Source organism: Lactuca virosa, chromosome 6 (genome assembly GCF_052849685.1).
Source record: "Lactuca virosa cultivar CGN04683 chromosome 6, Lactuca_virosa_CGN04683_v6, whole genome shotgun sequence".
NCBI lineage: Eukaryota > Viridiplantae > Streptophyta > Magnoliopsida > Asterales > Asteraceae > Lactuca > Lactuca virosa.
In genome coordinates, this window is record NC_136431.1 from 167,448,202 (window position 1) to 167,469,078 (window position 20,877).

Here is a 20,877-nt window from a genome sequence, read left to right on the forward strand (position 1 = left end):
GCATATGTAATTTTAACCGTTTTATCCAAACACAATAATTTTATCTGTTATATTTTGGCCAAATAATTCTACATATAATCTCCTAATAAAAAAATTATCAACAGTCGAATGTTATAACGAAAACCGCCTTAAATACAACCCATCCCACACGACACTCTCTTACACTTTGCTATGACTTCATTTAAACCCAAGGTAGAGCGTGGACTTTTTTACTAGTTTAAAGTACATATCAAACATCTATCTTTTCTTTGAGTCGATCTAATTACTTTCAGATAACCTAAATATAGAGTGCATATTTCTTTAGTAGATCATACTACAAAATATAGATATACTTTCAAAGTATATCTAGGCTATAACAGATTCCTTAAACGGAATTAAAAAAAAAGTAAACAACTTAATCACCAATGCAAGATTATAGTTCTAACAAATATATTTAATCTATCATGCGATTAACTCATCGTCCATGCAATCCCTCAATTTTAGCATTGCAACCTCCAAGCCATCAATTCCAACCACGTCGCAACATTCGGTTTTCCCATTCTATTACACAACAAACAAAATAAACTAATTAATTTTTTTTAACATTATTAGAAAATATTTAGAATGACTTTAGTTATCAATAGTATATATATATATATATATATATATATATATATATATATATATATATATATATATATATATATATATATAGTAGGTGTAAAACCCGTGTATTACACAGGTTGATTAAAAAAATATATATATTAAAATGTAATAATAAAAAAAATTTAAAATAAAACTTTGAAATAAGAAATTAAGAAACATATTAATTGCAATTTAGTATAATATTTATTGCATTTGATACTTTACATATATAAGTATAACTATTATGTGGCTTTTTAATTTAAAAAATTGAAAAAAACCATAAATTGATATATGAATATTATTTATTGAAAAAATATCACAAAATTACAAATGTCAAAATTCATTAGAGATTGACATGTGGCAAAATTATCTTCATTTATTATATACTAGGTGTGAAACTCATGTATTACATGAGTTTATTTAAAAAAAATTAAATATAAAATTTTACTAATTTGAAAAGTTTGAATTTATAAGAAAAATGAGAAATCTTTTAAATTATTAAAATTGATGAGGCTTTAATGTATTGGATACATTACATATATAAACCTTTCTAATAAATAACTTACATATATATTACCTTACATATTAGATGTGAAATTTTAATTTAATAAAATGAAAAATACAATAAAATGACAAGTGGAAAATAGAAAATTTAAAAATGTTAGAAAATGTCATGTGTCCAAATGAAGGAAAAGAGGACATGTGGCAAAAAAACCTTCATTTATTATAGTATATATATATATATATATATATATATATATATATATATATATATATATATATATATATATATATATATATATATATAGGAACATTTGGCTCTTGGTAGTTGACTTCAACTTAATATATAGTGATGATTTATTTGCATCTTATAGCTAGCATCCATGCATCTATAAAATGTATTTTTAATGGAACAGTTGAATAATGTGAAATATGTAGTTATCATTTAATGGATTAATCTCAAACCAAAGTGAGTTTTAATGTTGAAATTTATTGTATAGGAAGTTCAAGAAAAAAACTTTTTTAAGTTTAAATTAAATATTTCATTGAACTTTTATAAAGCTCAATACGTTTGTTGAAAAAATGATTTAAGTTGAATGAAAATTAAAATAATTAATGAACTTTGTTTCATGGTAGATGCCTTTATTTAAACATATTAATTGTGAAACTTACTTGGGTCGGTTTTTTCATTGGTGAAACAACTTCAATTCTTGAAACGGAATCTGCAGAATTGTTGCCTGCTAATCCACAAGTCGGTAACCCACGTGAAGCCATCCGAGAATAGTTTGTAATGACTTCAATTCCATTGTTCTTCTTTATAGACTGAAATGTAAACACGTGAGGGGTTGCACATGGATCGTTTGATAGTACTGGTCTTGTGTTGAAGATGTAAAATGGTGGCTTCCAATTCCCCCATGGCCTGAATGTCTCAAGTGGAGTCTTTAAGATGCTACGAGAGGCTATATTCTCATAAATATGAACTGAGTAGCCCCATGAAATTGAAAAAGACCAATTTAATTGTCTGCTGTGGCATATTGTTTGTTGAAGCAAACGAGGTTGATCAACATCGGCTGCTTTCATGAGGTGCTTTAAAGATTCGAAACGATCCATGGAACCAAAAATCGGATCTACATGTTCCAAATGATGAAGGGAAAGCAATGGAGCTTTTGGGTGAGCAGATAAAAAACCTGATGCATCTCCACGTAGATCCATCTGTAAAAAAAAATTATATTTCTTAAAAATCACATGCTTGTTAGATGAGTACAAATAGAATAAAAAATCCTTTTTTTTAATTAAAATCTGCAATTATTTACTATCTATTAATAGCTTGTAATATTGAAAGATCCAAGTACAATACTTACAAACATCGTCCATTTTTGGTTGTGTTAATGTCGTAATATATCATATCAAGTTAATTTATACAAGATTTATACTTGAGTCGATCTTTTCAACGTAGTTCTCAAAATCTAAAATTGAAAATGAAACATATCGGTAGATCTTTAAATAGAACTTTTACTTCAACTACCCAACAAACATATGTATACATACATATATACATATATAATCTGTAATAACACACAAGAAACTAATAATGGCTACCATGGTTATTATATAGTCACATGATAATAGCCTGGTTATTACTCACATGATAATTAAACAAAAAAAGATTGAAATCATATGATCTGCAGCTTTTTAACATAATTATCTACTTTTTATCTTTCTCTTAACAAAAGCATGATTAAATATATAACTATGAATAACGTAAGCATGCCAATATATATTAAATTTAGACGCTAGCTTACGCTAATCTAATTTAACTATTACTATCAAGCATTTCTTGTTTTTTTTGATAACTTTTTGCATTTCATTTTTTGATAAATTGATTAAATTCTGTATTTTTATATTCAATAAATCCATAAATTACCAAATTCATAGAAGCTAGAAGTTTGATGACTGATACCTGATGAAGACCTTGATGAACAGTCAACGAAACGCCAAAATCATTGACACAAGTCATCAAAATTAGATCGGCGCTACGTAAATATGGATATCTCTTAAAACAGTCTTCAATATTTTTTTGCACCATCTTAGCCAAGGGATAACTCATTATAAGTCCCGCTCCACCAAATCCCATATCATATGAGAAAAACTGATTTGACAATACACATTCTGAATGAGCACCAATGTATATGTATTTAGTATGATCATATTTTGACAATTCATCCGCCAAATTGTCAACAAAAAAGATCGAGTCGTCATCTCCCATAATGTACCATCGTACCCCTTCTTTCTCTTCCCTAAAAACCTCGATCACTGCATGCACCATCCGCACCATGAGTGCTGAAACATGCTTTGATTCTTTCAATAACTTTGTATTATCATCAGAAATACGAAAAGGAGGATAAGTTCCTGCCCATGGTAAAAGATCTTCTGTGGGGGCCCTATCAAGGTAGAAGTAGCCACGGGTAATGTTTGGGCGCCACCATGACTCGATGAAGGGTTTTCGATAGTGCCATGTCTTGACAGATCCTAGAATTCCAAAAACAAGGTGGGAAACATTAGTGGTGTCCTGTGGCACTGAGGATTGGCGAGTTGTGACATGAAAGAAGTTAGCCCGGAGAGAATTAGGTTGGTTTGAGAAAGAGAAAATGACAATGGAGATGAGCAGAGACGCACAAACTGCAAGCGTTTTCCAAATCGTTATTGATGAGTGGGTGTAGATAGAAGATATCATAGCTAACGGTAGAGCGAGATGGTTGAAAGATTGAACCTAAGATTGGAGCTTTTGAAGACTCGAATCACGCAATATACCTTTAAATATGTAAAGAGTAGATTTCATGCTACTTATTTTAAAAAGCTTAAAATCTTTTTCTTTTGAGTGTAGTAGTTGCCATAATCAAAATTGAAACCATTGCAACAATTGCATGAATCAATTGTGGTCAAATCCAAAAATAGCAACTTTTATGCACCATATAAAAAACTGATCTCACAATCATCATCTATCTCATGCATCTATCTCATGGGAATTCATAGCTGCGTCATGTTTTTCTTAATAATATAATGTATGATCGGCATGTAATGAAGTAAAAAAGGATCATTGAAGCATGTCTTTTGATAGGAATGCATTGCTGATGAATTCAAATATGTAATATCATTTTTTGTAATTATCTCTAGCTCACCGCAATATCGACTCCAAAAATGATCTAATCTCAAGTAAACAACTATAGTGTGTATATATATATATATATATATATATATATATATATATATATATATATATATATATATATATATATATATATATATATAGAAAGAGAGAGAGAGAGAGAGAGAGAGAGAGAGAATATTCAAATGTTTCTAGCAACTATTGTGTGCATTAATGCACCAATAGAAATTTAGAAAAAAATAAATCATTAAATAAATCATTTAAAGATATTATTGTAAAATTTGCATAGTTAATTATGGTAGATAATTAATATTATTGATATCAAGCAAGAACTAAAGATAAATTTAGAACATTAGCCGTACATAGAACTCGCCATCCTTTCTGATCCACCGCTTCTGCTTCTTCTTCTACAATCAATCATCAAAAATCAAACCCTAAATCACGAAAGTCCTCATAACCACCGTTTTCTCCAAATACGCACATACACCCTCATCTACCAAATCTGGGATTTCGTCTCCGTCAATACCATCAGACGTAGCCACTGACGAAACCATCCTCCGTCCTCATAGCCACCGCCACCGACTTATTATTTCCTCATAGCCACCGGCCAACAACACATCAAAACCAAGGGATGTGCTTGTTTTTTAGAGTGAATCGAGGAAAAAAACCATCGCCTAATTCTAATTTCTAAAGAAAATAGAAAACGGGGGATTAGAGACGTTGCCGATCACACAAAAATCAAGAATCATATACCCTCTCTTCTAATAAATTAAGAATCACATCTCCACTTTTCCTTTGATAAAATCACTGCCAACTAGTCAAAGGTGAGTTATATTTTGTTTTCCCTTCAACGCGTCTCAATTGTTTATTGGTTTATCCCAATTCCAATATATGTGATATAAATTTATTTGAGTTTTTCTGTGTGCACAAAAGGAATACTAGGTATTTACTGTTAAAAGATCTTTAATTGGGTATCACGAGTAATACACCCACACCTCCCTTTTGATTTACACATGTAACATTCTTAAATTTTGGTATACAAGATTATTAAATGATCGAATCTAATTGGGAAAATATGTAATGTCAAATGATATTGATCATCAATGATTTTTTTTGTTTGACTAATTGTAAGTAATATATTTTAATGACCTTTCATGAGCAACTAAGGTGATTAGGAGCATCTGGAGCAAAGCGGTATGCATTGATTATAATTTCGAATTAAGTATTTGGATACATTATATGAAATCATTTTTGTATTATGGAATCCAAAATAGATTCATGATGTTTATATACTAATGAGTATTGACTATATTGTTATTACAAAGAGAATTATGGTTAAAAAATTCTGAATTTGATGAATATCGATTATGTGGCATATATGTGGTGGCTAGTTGTATGACAATATGTTAAACTTGTACTTTGATTCATTCATTAACTTACCCAACAAATATAGTGTTACACGTTGTCACTGTTACTGTTAATTTCTTGTTAAGAATCTTCACAACCATTCTGAGAGAATATTTACAGAATCATTCTTGCAGAATATTTACAGAATCAATCATTTTTGCAGGATATTTAGAGAATGCAGAATGTTTATAGAACATACAATCACATACAAGAGATGGTGAGCCTCGGTGAACATAATTCTCACAGAATATTATTCTTATATAATTTGATTTTCATGGCAGATATTCTCATAGAATGCAAGATTTCATGGCAGTTATTCTCATAAAATCTTAGTTAATTATTTATATGTTTAATTTGTAGTTGTTACATATGTATCACCACAAAATATTTGGCAATGCATTTGTGAGGAATGGCTTGAAGAATGGCTTCAAGACCTGATAGGTATGACTTGAACAATGAATCAAAGATTGATCACACTTAGAGTTTAAGAATATTGTTATTTTTTAAGAATTACATTTTTTATTCTTTGAGAATGTTATTATTCAAGAATGTTTTTTTTTGTATCACAATAATACAATGTAATTATTTGATGTACTATTAGATCAACAATCGATTTTGTGTATTATTTCATAATGTATTTATTCATGTTTTCTTTTTATATATGTTTTCTTAAATGATGTTATAAACTATCATTCTAACAGAATGTCACAGAACTTCATTTTGTTAATGTCAATTTTATGTATTCTTTCAGAATGTATTTACAAGTTTATGGTTGGCATTCTGTCATTCTGACAGAATAAAATCGAAAAATATATTTACTAGTTTATGGGTGGCATTCTATCATTTTGACAGAATAAAATCAGATTTTTAGATTTGAATTAATTTAAAATATTCATATTTTTAAAAATAAAGGAATTAATTATCCCAAAAAATCCGAAAATTTCCTTTTTTAATATAGGTTAATTGAATAAAATGCCCTTATGCTGAAATTTGTGTGATTATATGGTACATGTTATTATATTCTAATATCATAGACCCTCAGATCATGAACTTTGATTGTATTCCTTCCGGTGGTCCAGATCTGTGTATTCTAATACACAATAGTTAGTAAAAACAAAATAACTTAAGCATATATATATATATATATATATATATATATATATATATATATATATATATATATATATATATAAAAGTTCAATAGAGAATCATCATTATTTAAAAAACCAAAAAACCAATTTAAAGCGTTGAAATTTTAAGCGATCAACGAAAAGAAAATAAAAAAAAGGTTGTATACTTTTACAATGGACGTACATACATCGGATTATAATAAAACTCACTTTCTTTTTTTCGGTTATTTTTTTAGGTCATGTTTTTTTTATCGAAAAAAAAATCGAATATATCATTGTTCATCATTTTTCTTCCTCTTTCCATAGAGATTCATAGTAATATACAAAAATGATTTTTTTTCAAAAAAAAATCACTTCACTTCTTTGTTTTTTTAAAAAAGTTAAGGTCTATTTTTTATCGAAAAAAATTTAATAAATATATCAAAACTCATGTTTTTTGGTACTCTTCAAACATAGATTTATATTGTTGTAAAAATAATAATAATAAGTAAAATAAATAAATTTAGTATATATTTACATTGTGAATCTGATCAGATTCACAATGTCAATCTTAGCATATTCACAATGTGAACAATAATAAGTCAGATTCACATTATAAATGTTAAAATTGAAATATTTATAGATCATATTTATACTGTAAATCTGAACTAATCGGGATTTTTTTAATCGATGTTGATGTTAACTAATATAAAAAAAATTCAAAATTTTGGTATAATAAGTTTTTTTTTGAATAAAAATAAACTAAAATATTGAAAAAAAAAACAAACAAACGAAGTGAGTTTTTTTTCGAAAAAAAAGTTTTTTTTATATATATCAATATCGTGAACAATGGTATATTTGGTTTTTTCCGATAAAAGACGTAGCTTAAAAAATTGAAATGGAAAAAAAGAGGTGGGTGTTTTTGGTAAAGATGTGGGTTTTATGGTATAATACGGTGTATTTGTGTCCAATGTACAAGTGTACATTCATTTCCTTGGCTGTTGATCACTTTAAATTTCGACGCTCACGATTGTTTTCTTTCGTTCATTGTTAATAATAATTGTCTATTGAACCTCACCATATATATATATATATATATATATATATATATATATATATATATATATATATATATATATATAGGGTGAGGTTCAATAGAGAACCATAATTAACGAAGGAACCAATGAACCAATCATGAGCGTCGGAAATCATAACGATCAATGGCCAAGGAAATAGATGTACACTTTGACATTAGACGTAAACACACCAGATTATACCAAAAAAATCCACAATTTACAAAAAACCCACCACTTTTTTTCGTTTAAAATTTTTTTTAGGCCATGTTGTTTATAAAAAAAAAAACCGAATATACCATTGTTCATGATTTTTCGTCCTCTTTCCATAGAGATCCATGATGATATATAAAAAACGAATTTTTTTTTTTGAAAAAAACTCACTTTATTTTCTTTGATGAAAAAAGTTAAGGTTTATTTTTTATAGAAAAAAATTAATAAATATATCAAAATTTATATTTTTTGTAATTTTTAAACATAGATTCATATTCATGTTAAAAAAAACTATATTTCAGTTCAAATTCACATTGTGAACCTCCTCAGATTCAGAATGTGCATAATAATAAGTCAGATTCACAGTGTGAATCTAATTCTTTTTCACATTGTGAATGTTAAATTTTGAAATATTTACTGTTTAGATTTACAGTGTGAATCTACACTGATCGAGGTTTTTTTTTTTTTTTTTTTTTTGTGAACCTTCTCAGATTCACAGTGTGCATAATAGTAATTCAGATTCACAATGTGAATCTGAACTGTTCGAGATTTTTCATATTGTGAATGTTAAAAATTGAAATATTTACAGTTTAGATTCACAGTGTGAATCTACACTGTTCGAGGTTTTTTTTAATCGGTTTTAATGTTTATTAATAGAGTACAAAAAATTAATATTTTTGGTATCATTAGTTTTTTTTTATAAAAATAAACTTAAATATTGAAGAAACTAGGAAAATTAAGTGAATTTTTTTCGAAAAAAAAAGTTCGTTTTTTATATATTATCATGGATCTCTATAAAAAGAGGACGAAAAATCGTGAACAACGGTATATTCGTTTTTTTTTTTTTTGATAAAAAACTTGGTCTAAAAAAAATTTAAACGAAAAAAAGGAAGTGCTTTTGTTATAATCTGGTAAATGTGCGTCCATTATAAAAGTTTACAACCCTTCATTTTGCCGTTGATCGCTTTAAATTCCGACGCTTTGGATTGTTTTCTTGTTCCTTGATTATTCTCTATTGAACTTTTCTATATATATATATATATATATATATATATATATATATATATATATATATATATATATATATATATATATATATATATAGACACACACACACACACAAAGATCAAATAAGAAGGAAAATTTTGGTAGGAAGGTAAGAAATTTTGTATATACATATTTTTTTTAGCAAACAAACGAAATAAAACATTAGATAATTCACATGAAAAATTTTCAAAAAAAGACCTTCATGATTAATTTTTAAGTAAATCAAGAAAAAAAATTCATTTTTATAACAATTTTTGTGAATACCAACAAAATCATCGTAAAAATGTATCATCAAAATGTTTTTTCTGGAATTTTTGTTTGTGAGTCATGTTATTTTTGATTTATCTACTGCTTTATTTGTTTTGTACGCCAAAAAAAATGCCGAAAAAAACTGTTTACCTTCCTACCAAAAAAATTTATTTCCGTGTTTATATATATATATATATATATATATACGGTACTCTATGTAGCTACCCTATTTATAGGGTACAACAGACGCACAAAAAATAGTTAGGACTAATCATTTCAGTATCGAACGAACATGTCTTGCTAATAGATAGTGTGTTGATACCAGACTTACATTCAACACTTTACAGATACAAAATACATTCGACTCCTCACTAAAGACATTATACCCTTATAATATCCCATTAGTGTGAGTAGTCGAAAATCATGCTATTAACTGCATTGACTGTAGAAGCACCCTTTGAACTTCCATGTACCAGATAATAATCTTTCTAATCTCCGCCTTGTCTTCAACATCATTCTTGTTGCAGTTATTGATGTGAATCAAGATGTTAGTAAAATGGGAATCTGTATATCTTTCAAGATTAGTGATTTGAAATAAAACATCGCTAAATTCCCCCTCTTCTTCTTTACCTGAAAAACCACACCATAAGGTTGATGGATAATTTCACTGTTCTCAGGGATTTTCGACATATCCACATTGATTAGGATCTTGGTTATGGAAATATGATCATTCAGGTTCATCAATAGAAAGTCAGAAATTGTGAATTTGAATTCCACATTATTAGCTCTCACAAATGAATATCAAAAGTTTTGAAGAAAACCCTCAAACAAGGTATCCCTTTCAATTTTCATCATTTTCACTATTTTCACCAACGACCACACATCATCTTCATTCTTCGCCAAGATAGCATGAAACGAATCTTCATGTTTTTGTATTCATTTTTATCTTTGAATTTATCTGCTACTTTGAACTGTGGAGATGTGAACATCATTTGATTGATAGGAAAATCGAGTTGATTGAAGCCTGAATTCTCAGTTTCAAATCTCTTCTTTGTCCGTTTAAGAAATTATTTATTCTTACCAACACTGCGATTTCAATCACTTCGTAACACCAATGATTGTTCAGTTCATCTTTGTTTAGGCCTGGTGGATCATTCTCCCTTTGATGAAGAATATTATTGATTTTCCTTTGTCGTTCTAATTCAGTTGCTTGTTGCTTCTTCTTTTCTTCATCTGATCGTTCAATAAGAATGACTTTGCCTTTCTCTTTTGGACCAATCGATGAATGTGTTTTGACAAGAGCTCTATTTGAACCTCCTTCTCGATGGAGCTTTTGGCACATTTGCTGTTGAAGAGGTTGTTGTAGTTGAAGACACCTTTATAGTCTTTATGGGAATTGAAGTTGGAATTTGATTCCAAATTACTTTCCTAGCAACTACCCCTTTCTCATTATCAGAGTCTATTGATGATCCATCTCCTCTAACTCCTCTTTCTCCCCTTCCGAGGCTTGCACGGTACATAGAGCATTGGTTGGTAAACGAAGTAACAATTCAACGATTGGAGCGAGCTCATTTTAATGAACGAATCAATGTTCAAAACCATTTGTGATAGAGATTCTGGAGAGGTGGTTGATAGTTTGGTAAGATCAACCTCTCACAAGGTTTCCTTAATACCAAACATGAATTCCTCCAGCTTTTCAAACACCATTGTATCCTTCTCTAACTTGGCTTGAAACTGTTTTGGGTACTTAGTATTGAACTCAACCAATCGAGTAATTTCAACAGCAAGAACATCAACCTTACCATGCAAATCTTTGTAATTTTCTTCCATATTTTTGACTTTTTCTATCATCACGGATTTTATCTCAGCAACCTTGACACCAAGAGACTCCTTCATTTCATTGGCCTTCTTCATAAAAAGTGCATGTCGTGCCTTTGCATCATCATGAAGTATCTGAATTTCATAATCAAAGCTCTTGGAATGAAAAGCTAGTCTTTCTGCTTGTTTCATCTCAATTTCCTCAATCAAGTTTCACAAACAACAGTCTTGAGCTTTCAACAAGTATTCCATTTCAACTCCAGTCACATAGTTCTTTCGTCTAATATCTATTGTGACTTGAAGAAGAGAATTAATTTTGGAGTTGAGGATCTTGAGTTCCTTACCGGACATGATGTGACAACCGTCAAATTCAAGTCAAAGTCAAAGTTAAAGTCAACAAGTCAAACCGGTCAACCTCAACTAGTACTTGTATGTTAAGACTTATTCTATGTATAAAAATGTGCATTTGTATGTCAAGAATCCAAGTGTCTCGGAGAATTTATGTGTCTAGCAATGTAAAAACCCTGAAAAGGGAGTTAAATGCATCAAAACACGACTATGGACCCTTTTGGGGACTTGAAATGATCATAAACGAAGCATAACGGGGTCCACGAACCTTGCTTTACGAGATTATACAATAATAATGACTAAAATGAAATCTCTCCCAAATCTCTCCAAGTATGTGAAATCTCTCCCAAATCTCTCCAAGTATATGAAATCTCTCCCGAATCTCTCCAAGTATGTGAAATCTCTCCCACATCTCTCCAAGTATGTGAAATCTCTCCCAAATCTCTCCAAGTATGTGAAATCTCTCACAAATCTCTATCAACTTTTTATAGTTATCCGAGTCATCCCGACCCTCAAATTGGCCAAAAACCGCTTGAAACGGAGAGTTATATCAAAAAACAGCTAAATAGGACCGAACCCCCTCTTAGGAACCGAACCTCTTAGGAACCGAACCCTTCTATTAGGGCTGAACCTGTTAGAACCGAAGATGTCAGAAGCGAACCGGACTGCTCGGACCGAACCTCAGTAGACCGAAATGGACCGAACCTTAGTAGACCGAAATAAACTGAGCCCTCGGTCTATTTCGCTTCCCTTACCACTTCAAACCGAGACCCCCACCTTCGGACCCTTCTCCTTTCTCTCGGTTCCTTCCCTACCTTCGGTCCTCAGCACCTCCAAGAGCTGAACCTCGCAGGTTCGCTCCTTAAGCCCGTTTTTCGACTACTTTCGCTTCCTAAGCCCGTTTTTGACGGGGATTTTTCACAAAATTCATATTTTTACCATTTTAAACCCCCAAAACTCATATTTTATTTATTTCTCAAGGATTTATTAATTATAAATCATTTTTTTATATTAAAAAGAATATTGTACCCCACAAGTGGGTCAAGTGTGCCCACTTGTCTCCATGTGTCACCATTTCATTAGCCCAATCTTATCCACATCACACAAACGAAGGTAAACATCACTTCAACTTGCAAATTGCTCCAGCAACCTTCACTATATAAAGAAATGCCTGGAGGATTTCTTGGCTTACTTGATCATTTCAAACACTTACACTTCTCAAACCACCAAAAAGAGCCTCATTTTCTCTCTACTTCCCACCACTTTGTGAAAGTGTTCTTGAGACATTACTCCACTTTTTGGTAAGTATTTCATCTAAACTCAAGTGTTATTCCATATCTTCATAACACTCTTCGATCATCTACACACATTTTAACACCAAAAATCGTTCTTAGGATCATCCAAGCCTTCACGTGTTCATCAAGTGTTCTTGACTTGATACTCCTTGTCTCCAACCTTCCACTCTTCAAGAAATCACTCAAGGTGAGTTCATACCCCTACATTTTCCAGTTTTCTTTAGTTTTCAGGGGGGGGGGGGATACAAGTTAAAACACCAAAACATATTTAAAACTTAACTTGATAGCTTACAACAGAAAAGTTATGACCTGTTCACGAACTGTTTTACCTAACTTAAACTTAATATTTTTCAAAACTGTTTAATATGCAAATTAGTCAGGTTTATACCTTTAAAATGACTACCTGCACAACTCCATATGATATTTCTACAATTTATGGTGATTTTTACAAACTGCCTATCACTGCAACAACAAAATCGGACCAGGTTGTGAAGGTGAACATTTTCACCCTGGTTTGAGACCACCAAAAATTATAGGAAAATTTATGAACACAGTAGACTCTTTTTTCAAACTCTCAGAGTTTACGGATTTAATTTTTGACTTACAATGTTTTTCTATAAATATTCTAAAAACAGTGACAGTTAAGGGTAAAAACTGTCAAAACAAGTTTAAGAGTTATTCACACCTTGTAACATGCTGAGCAAGGTGTGTAGGATTTACACTTAGTATTTTCAAATGTCTTTTTTATTGAAAAAAAAGTCATGCATAATCAGTTTTCATTAAATATAAAACACTCTTGATAAACTATAATAGGTATAGTTTGAACACTCCGTTTTACAAAGAAACACTAACACAATCGATTTACAAAACGGGTACTTTCTTACAAATTATGTGAACTTGTTAATGAATAAACTTGTGAGTCATTCTCCTTCAAGGTACTATTAAGTACCACAGAAAAGTCCTGTAGTTATAATCAGAATCTCTTGGAGGGAGAGCGTGATAGTTGTGTATAGATCTATATTGGGTCTGACAAACCCGCACCTAAGCTGCTTGCAACAGCTAGACCGGCAGGTCTGGGGTGACAAGTGTCATAACATTCCGACGCCTGAAGAACGTCGAGTACGAGGTTTTCGAGTTTTAGCATGGTTATAACAACTCACATGGGGAATTAACAAAACACACAGTTCACGGGGATTTAAAGAGTTTTATTGATGTATAAAACCACACACATAAGTATGATGATTTACTTACATATACTAAGTCTTGGTTCCGATAAGACTACAATAAACCTTTTAGAAAATATTGGATTTTCTGGAAACAAACTTTAAGGAACAAAATCCATTTTTCATTCATAAACTGCTTATGAACTCACCAGCTTTATGCTGATACTCCTTCAAAACAACTTGTATCCTCAAGTAATCAGTAATACAGGTAATCACAAGATTTCTGAAGTCAAGACGCTAAGGTGTAGATTCTTTTGCTATATTTTGACATCATATGTAATTTATTTGGAAACATGTACTTTTGAAATGGTGTAACCTTTTAAATTATATTTATGATGGTTGTGTTTACTTTCTTCACTATGGTTATGATATTGAGCATGACGTCCTACGCCCCCGAACGTTTCCGCCGTGCCGGTTTGGGGGTGTGACAGATTGGTATCAGAGCTCCGTTTATAGTGAACTAAGTATATCGAACCACGTAAGATATACAAACTATAAATACAACGGGACAAAAAAAAATTCTCTGACGTAGCTTTTCAAAAATACTTTAAAAATAGAAATTAGTATTTTTATAAAAGTATTCATACAATCGCACTCATTAAATTCAGTATCATAATGGCAATAACATAAAAGTATTGAGACCAGTTGGACATCATGACTCAGCTTTGGGGTATGTAGTCAGATCTCGGATGAATATAGCCTGATCAACTATATTTAGCCAAGGTAGGACCAATGTATGTCGAAGAAGGATCATGATGAGCAACAAGTATGCAACTTACCAAAGATTTCAAGAATTAAACATAAAAATATAGGGGTATTTTAACACAAAAAGTCGTAATAATCACAAACTGCGATAACTAACTTCTTATTCCCAAAGTTTCTCGCGACATTCCTCCTTATCCCTATTCTCGTACAGGCACGATGGCATGATTTCATTTGCCGGGTGATCCCTACTTCCCCAACCAAGGGAATGCCGGCTGGATTGTGGAAGACCCAGAGGAAGATCCCGAAGAGGAACCCATGGAAGATTAGGAACCCATGGAAGAAGAGGAATCAGTAGACGGTGAAGAAGAAGAAGAAGACTCAGATGGAACCGACTCGGAACCCGAAGTTTACAATCCACACCCTGCCCCTATTCCTCCGCAACACTTCCAGGGCCCGACGCCCCAATGGGCCGAAACTATACATCGATGGAGCCGAGAGCAAGGTCAACGTCCTCCCTATGGCATGGAACGAAGTTTTTACGACCTCAGCAGAGGAAGATCAACCGACCGAGCCCTTCCTATCATAGTTCACTGTGTCGCACGCCACGAGGAGCAAACAAGAGTGAACCTCCGCCACTTCATGGAAATTGGTGCCACCAGCCAAGTCAACTCCGTTTGCATTCGTCGGTTGGATGATGACCACAATCAGACTCGAGACCGCACCGAGCTTCTTCGACGGGATATGGCTACGACCCGAGCTGAGGTACAAGAGCTTCGAGAACACCGAGCCACTTTTGAAGGACGTCTGACAGAAGTAGAGCGCCAAGCGGCAGAATCCAGAGCTGAAATGAGGGAAACAAGGAACTTCGTGTCTTCACTTCGTGATCCTCAGAGCTTCAACCGCCGCAAGTAGTGTTGCACTGCTCGCTTCAGTTTAATCTAGTTTGCGGATAAATACTACTATTATTTCCTAGTATTTTATGTCCGATCTCGCGACTTAAGTGTTTACACTTCCGAGATCAGTTAGGCGGTCAAAAGTTTCCCATACATTGATGTAGCATAGACCCTTTGTAGGGTCAAATTTTCCCCAATATTGTACACTAAGTTATATCAATGAAATTGACACGCTATTTGCCTTATGACATCAAGTTCATGGCAAGAATTGTTTTCAGATTAAATTTACTGGTGTCCGATTTATGATTGTTTGATGTATAAATCAGAGTTATGTATAATTAAGACCATGTCGACCTAGAAATGGTGGTTCCGCCTTAGATCATGTTCCTTGTTTGGTTGTGGTCCCAGGGCAAACCCATTAGATTCGAAAGTTTACTTAAAGCTTAATTATATATAAATATTATACATCGAACGATTGTTGGATGGGCCCGGTATGGATACTATCACAGACATTTCTTGGGAATCGAAGCTACTAGCATTCATAAAGTCTATATTTCATTATCTATAGGCCTCTAGTATGAATAGATTTATACAATATCTTTACAAGTCGGAATCATGGTGCACATAATGAACTAATAATGTTTAGTTTTAACTCTCGACTTGTAAGTATCATCAAAGACTTATCGTCTTTTCATTTTAATATGGCAGAAAATGCCACATCGTAGAAATCCTAGACATGGCGGCGCTGCAGGAACTACAGCGCCACCACCACCACCACCCCCTCAGTTCGATCCAGTAATGTTCCAGGCTGCCGTGACAGCCGCAATAGCAGCCGCAATGTCCCAAATCATCACCAATAATGCGGGTGGTGCGGGTGATGGTGTCACAAACTCTAACAACGGGGACAGTCAGGGACGCTCGAGGGAGTGTACCTACAAAGAATTTACTAATGCCAAACCCAAAACCTTCAATGGAAGCGGGGGTGTCATAGCCTTGCTGCAATGGTTTGAGAAAACCGAATCCATCTTCGAAATATGCGCATGCCCTGAAGCAAGCAAGGTCAAATTTGCAGCATGTACATTTTCTGAAAGGTCCCTCACCTGGTGGAATGGCCACGTCAAAGCATTGACACTTCCAGTGGCTAATTCGATAACAAGGGAAGACTTGAAAACCATGTTGATGAAGGAGTACTGCCCAAGAGGCGAGATACAGAAGCTGGAAGAGGAACTTTGGGGTCTCAAAATGACAGGCTCTGACATTCTGTCATATACCTCAAGATTCACCGATCTAGTCATTCTGTGTCCCGGGATGGTTCCATCGGAAAGCAAAAAGGTGGAAAGATACATATGGGAACTATCTCCCCAACTTCAAGGAAATGTGTTAGCCTCAAACCCAACTACCTTTGACAGTGCCAAAGAACTGGCACAGCAACTCATCGACCATAAGGCTAGCCATGGCACTGTGTCAACCACCACTGAACAAGCAAAAGGAGGGAGCAACAAAAGGAAATTTTGGAACAAGAAGAGGGGTCAACCTGCTCAAGACCTTGCCAAAAAGCAACAAGTGGTTGTAGTACATGCTGCCACAACCACTGCCAACCCAACTCCAATAAGGCAATACACCGGGAACCAACCCAAGTGCAACAAGTGCAACTTTCACCATAATGGCGCATGCCGTGAAATGCAATGCACTAACTGTAACAAAAAGGGGCATACCGCCCGATTTTGTAGAACTCCAGCCCAACAAATCGCACAAGCTGCCAACGCCGAAGCCAGCCGAACCTTCTATGGATGCGGAGAAGCGGGACACTTCAAGCATAACTGCCCGAAGGCAAGAAACCCTAACCCCGGCGAAGTGGGCAGAGTTATGGTGATAGGTCATGAGGATGTTGTCGCAGATCCAACTGTGGTCACTGGTACGTTTCTCCTCAACAATACTTATGAATGCATTCTTTTCGATTGTGGCGCGGAGAAAAGCTTCGTGAGCCATCAATTTAAAAGCTTACTTAAACAAAAACCACAAACTCTAAAAGACACATTCACCGTAGAAATGGCTAACGGAAAAACAGAGAACACTAACGACATTTACACCGGGTGTACCCTCACCTTAAGCAATCACTCTTTCCAAATTGACCTCATGCCGGTCACCATAAAAAGTTTTGATGTGATCATTGGCATGGATTGGTCATGCCTTCACCATGCTGAAATCCTATGTCACGAAAAGGTCGTTCGCCTTAATCTGCCAAATGGCGAAACCCTCGTCGTCTATGGCGACAAGCTTAGCTCAAACTTTCAGATCATCTCTTGTGTTAAGGCTCAAAAGTACCTCCGCAAGCAGTACCACGCCTTCCTAGCCCACGTCGTAGACAAGAAGCAAGAAGTGAAAAACATCAAGGACATTCTGGAGGTCTGTAATTTCCCCGACGTATTCCCGGAAGACCTTCCAGGAGTGCCCCCTGCTCGACAAGTCGAATTCCGAATCGACTTGATTCCTGGGGCTACCCCCGTAGCTAGATCGCCATACCGTCTAGCCCCAGCCGAGATGCAGGAATTGTCCAGTCAGTTGAACGAACTGCTAAGCAAAGGTTTCATTAGGCCAAGCTTCTCACTTTGGGGAGCACCGGTCTTGTTCGTTAAGAAAAGGATGGATCGTTCCGTATGTGCATCGACTACCGTGAATTAAACAAACTCACCATAAAAACCGATACCCTTTGCCCCGAATCGATGACCTCTTCGACCAGCTACAAGGAGCAAGTTTCTTCTCAAAGATTGACCTTAGATCAGGGTACCATCAACTACGAGTCCAAGAAGAGGACATTCCCAAGACAGCTTTCAGAACGCGCTATGGTCACTACGAGTTTGTAGTGATGCCTTTCGGCTTAACAAATGCACCCGCGACGTTTATGGACCTGATGAATCGGGTGTGTCGACCTTACTTCGACAAATTCGTGATCGTTTTCATCGATGACATACTAGTCTACTCCCGAAGTAAGGAAGAGCACAACCAACATTTACGTCAAGTCCTAGAGACGCTGAGGGCGGAGAAATTATACGTGAAATTCTCGAAGTGCGAGTTCTGGATTCGAGAAGTGAATTTCCTCGGACACGTAGTCAGCAAGGAAGGAATACATGTGGACCCTTCGAAGATCAATGCAATCGAAAGCTGGTCAGCACCGCGAACACCCACAAAAATCCGACAATTTTTAGGACTCGCCGGTTACTATCGAAGATTCATTCAAAACTTCTCTAAAATCGCAAAACCTCTCACCACATTGACTCAAAAAGGAGTGAATTTCGTCTGGGAGGATAAGCAAGAGGCTGCGTTCCAAACGCTAAAACGAACTCTGTGCAGTGCTCCGATCTTATCTCTACCGGATGGAACCGAAGACTTTGTGGTTTATTGCGATGCATCAAACCAAGGTCTAGGGTGTGTATTAATGCAACGAGGAAAAGTCATTGCCTACGCCTTGAGACAACTGAAGACGCACGAGGTAAACTACATGACGCACGACCTCGAATTAGGAGCAGTAGTTTTCGCCCTAAAAATCTGGAGGCATTACCTTTACGGCACCAAGTGCACCGTCTTCACTGATCACAAAAGCCTTCAGCATATCCTCAATCAAAAAGAACTCAACATGAGGCAAAGACGATGGGTGGAATTGCTAAATGATTACGAATGCGAGATTTGTTATCACCCCGGAAAAGCCAACGTGTTTGCAGACGCCTTGAGCAGAAAGGAGTACTCGGGCCGCCGGGTAAAAGTGTTAACCATGACCATCCATTCACACCTGTCCGCACAAATCAAGGAGGCACAGGAAGAAGCCTTAAAACTAGAGAACGTGGCAGGTGAAGCGTTGAGAGGAATGGACAAGAATATGGAAGTCCGGGATGACGGAGTTCGTTGCCTCATGAACCGGATCTGGACACCATAATTTGGTGGATTCAGGGACGTTCTCATGAGCGAAACTCATAAAAATCGTTACTCCGTGCATCCTGGTTCGGACAATGTCACACCCCCGAACCTGGACGGCGGAAACGTCCGGGGGCAGACGACTCGTGTACAGTATCATAACAATTGAATATGAATGAAACATAGCAACCAAACATCATACATTGGAAATACACACTTACATAGTTTACATATTGAATCTTGTTCATCAGTTACACAAAAATAAGAAAGTAAAATTTCTTGAAGTCGCACCACTTGATCTTATAGTCGAACTTATTACCTGCTACTGGAATTCCTGAGAATACAAGTCGTTTTGAAAAGCGTCAACTAAAAAGTTGGTGAGTTCATAAGCAGTTTTGAATAAAAATGGTTTTTGTACTTGTTTAGAATCGCTCAAAGCGCTTTCAGAAATTCGATATTTTCTAAAAAGAAATGGTTTGAAATATTTGTGTTTGATCTTATACTAATGCATGTGTGTTAATGTTTACGAAAATAGAAAGAGAATGATTTCCAGACAACCCGATGTTGTCTGCGATAGCTGATGCTGGAATCTCAACCCCGGTGGTTGAGTACCGGTGCTTATAAATTGTCGTTTTATCAAAAAGAAGGTTTCCCGTTTTATCCCCAAAAGAAAATAGAATGGTTTCCTGTTTTATCCCAAAAAGAAAATAGAATGGTGTCCTGTTTTATCCCAAAAAAGAAAATAGAATGGTTTCCTGTTTTATCCCAAAAAGAAAATAGAATGGTTTCCCGTAAATCTTTTAACGTTAGTTCCTCTAAGTGAGTCGCTATAACCATACATAATAATGACAATTTCGCCTGTCTTTGCGTCTTTGGGACGCCGCCGGAATAGAATACGGTTTTTGTCACACTAGACTGGCCTAGTCTAACTGTAGCGAACAACTTAGGTGTGGGGTGTCACCCCCGTATAGATCTATACACAAACTCCCGCTTTCCCTTCAGGAAACTCTGGTTATAACTACAGGCTACGATTGTACACTCAAAGGTGCCAACCGACAGGTCTCACTAGATCCTTAATCGAAAATATACACGGAAAGGAAAGAAGAACACATATAAAACTCATTCCCAAGCCCAATAAACATGTAAGTGGACCACTAAGGCCCACTATACGTATCTATTATTTCCAGGCACAAAAGGAATGTGAATGTCTACCCTGAGCCCAATATACATGTGAAAGGACACTAAGGCCCACTAAACATGTATACTATTTCCAGGCCCAGTAAGGATAAGAAAATCG

At 34.6% G+C, this 20,877-nt stretch overlaps 2 protein-coding genes across 2 annotated transcripts; both read right to left on the minus strand.

Annotated features, from left to right (window-relative positions):
• Positions 1 to 290: 290 nt before the first annotated feature.
• LOC145118752 (uncharacterized) lies at positions 291 to 2,283 on the minus strand. Its single transcript, XM_079054433.1, has 2 exons — positions 1,798 to 2,283; positions 291 to 540 (listed from the first exon to the last, which is right to left on the minus strand). The coding sequence occupies exons 1-2, from the start codon at positions 2,233 to 2,235 to the stop codon at positions 442 to 444; spliced, it is 537 nt and encodes a 178-aa protein (XP_078910559.1). The 5' UTR covers positions 2,236 to 2,283; the 3' UTR covers positions 291 to 441.
• A 706-nt stretch (positions 2,284 to 2,989) lies between these two features.
• On the minus strand, positions 2,990 to 3,859 carry LOC145122054 (uncharacterized). Its single transcript, XM_079057730.1, has one exon. It carries the CDS (start codon positions 3,857 to 3,859, stop codon positions 2,990 to 2,992), a length of 870 nt encoding a protein of 289 aa, XP_078913856.1.
• Between the last annotated feature and the right edge of the window lie 17,018 nt (positions 3,860 to 20,877).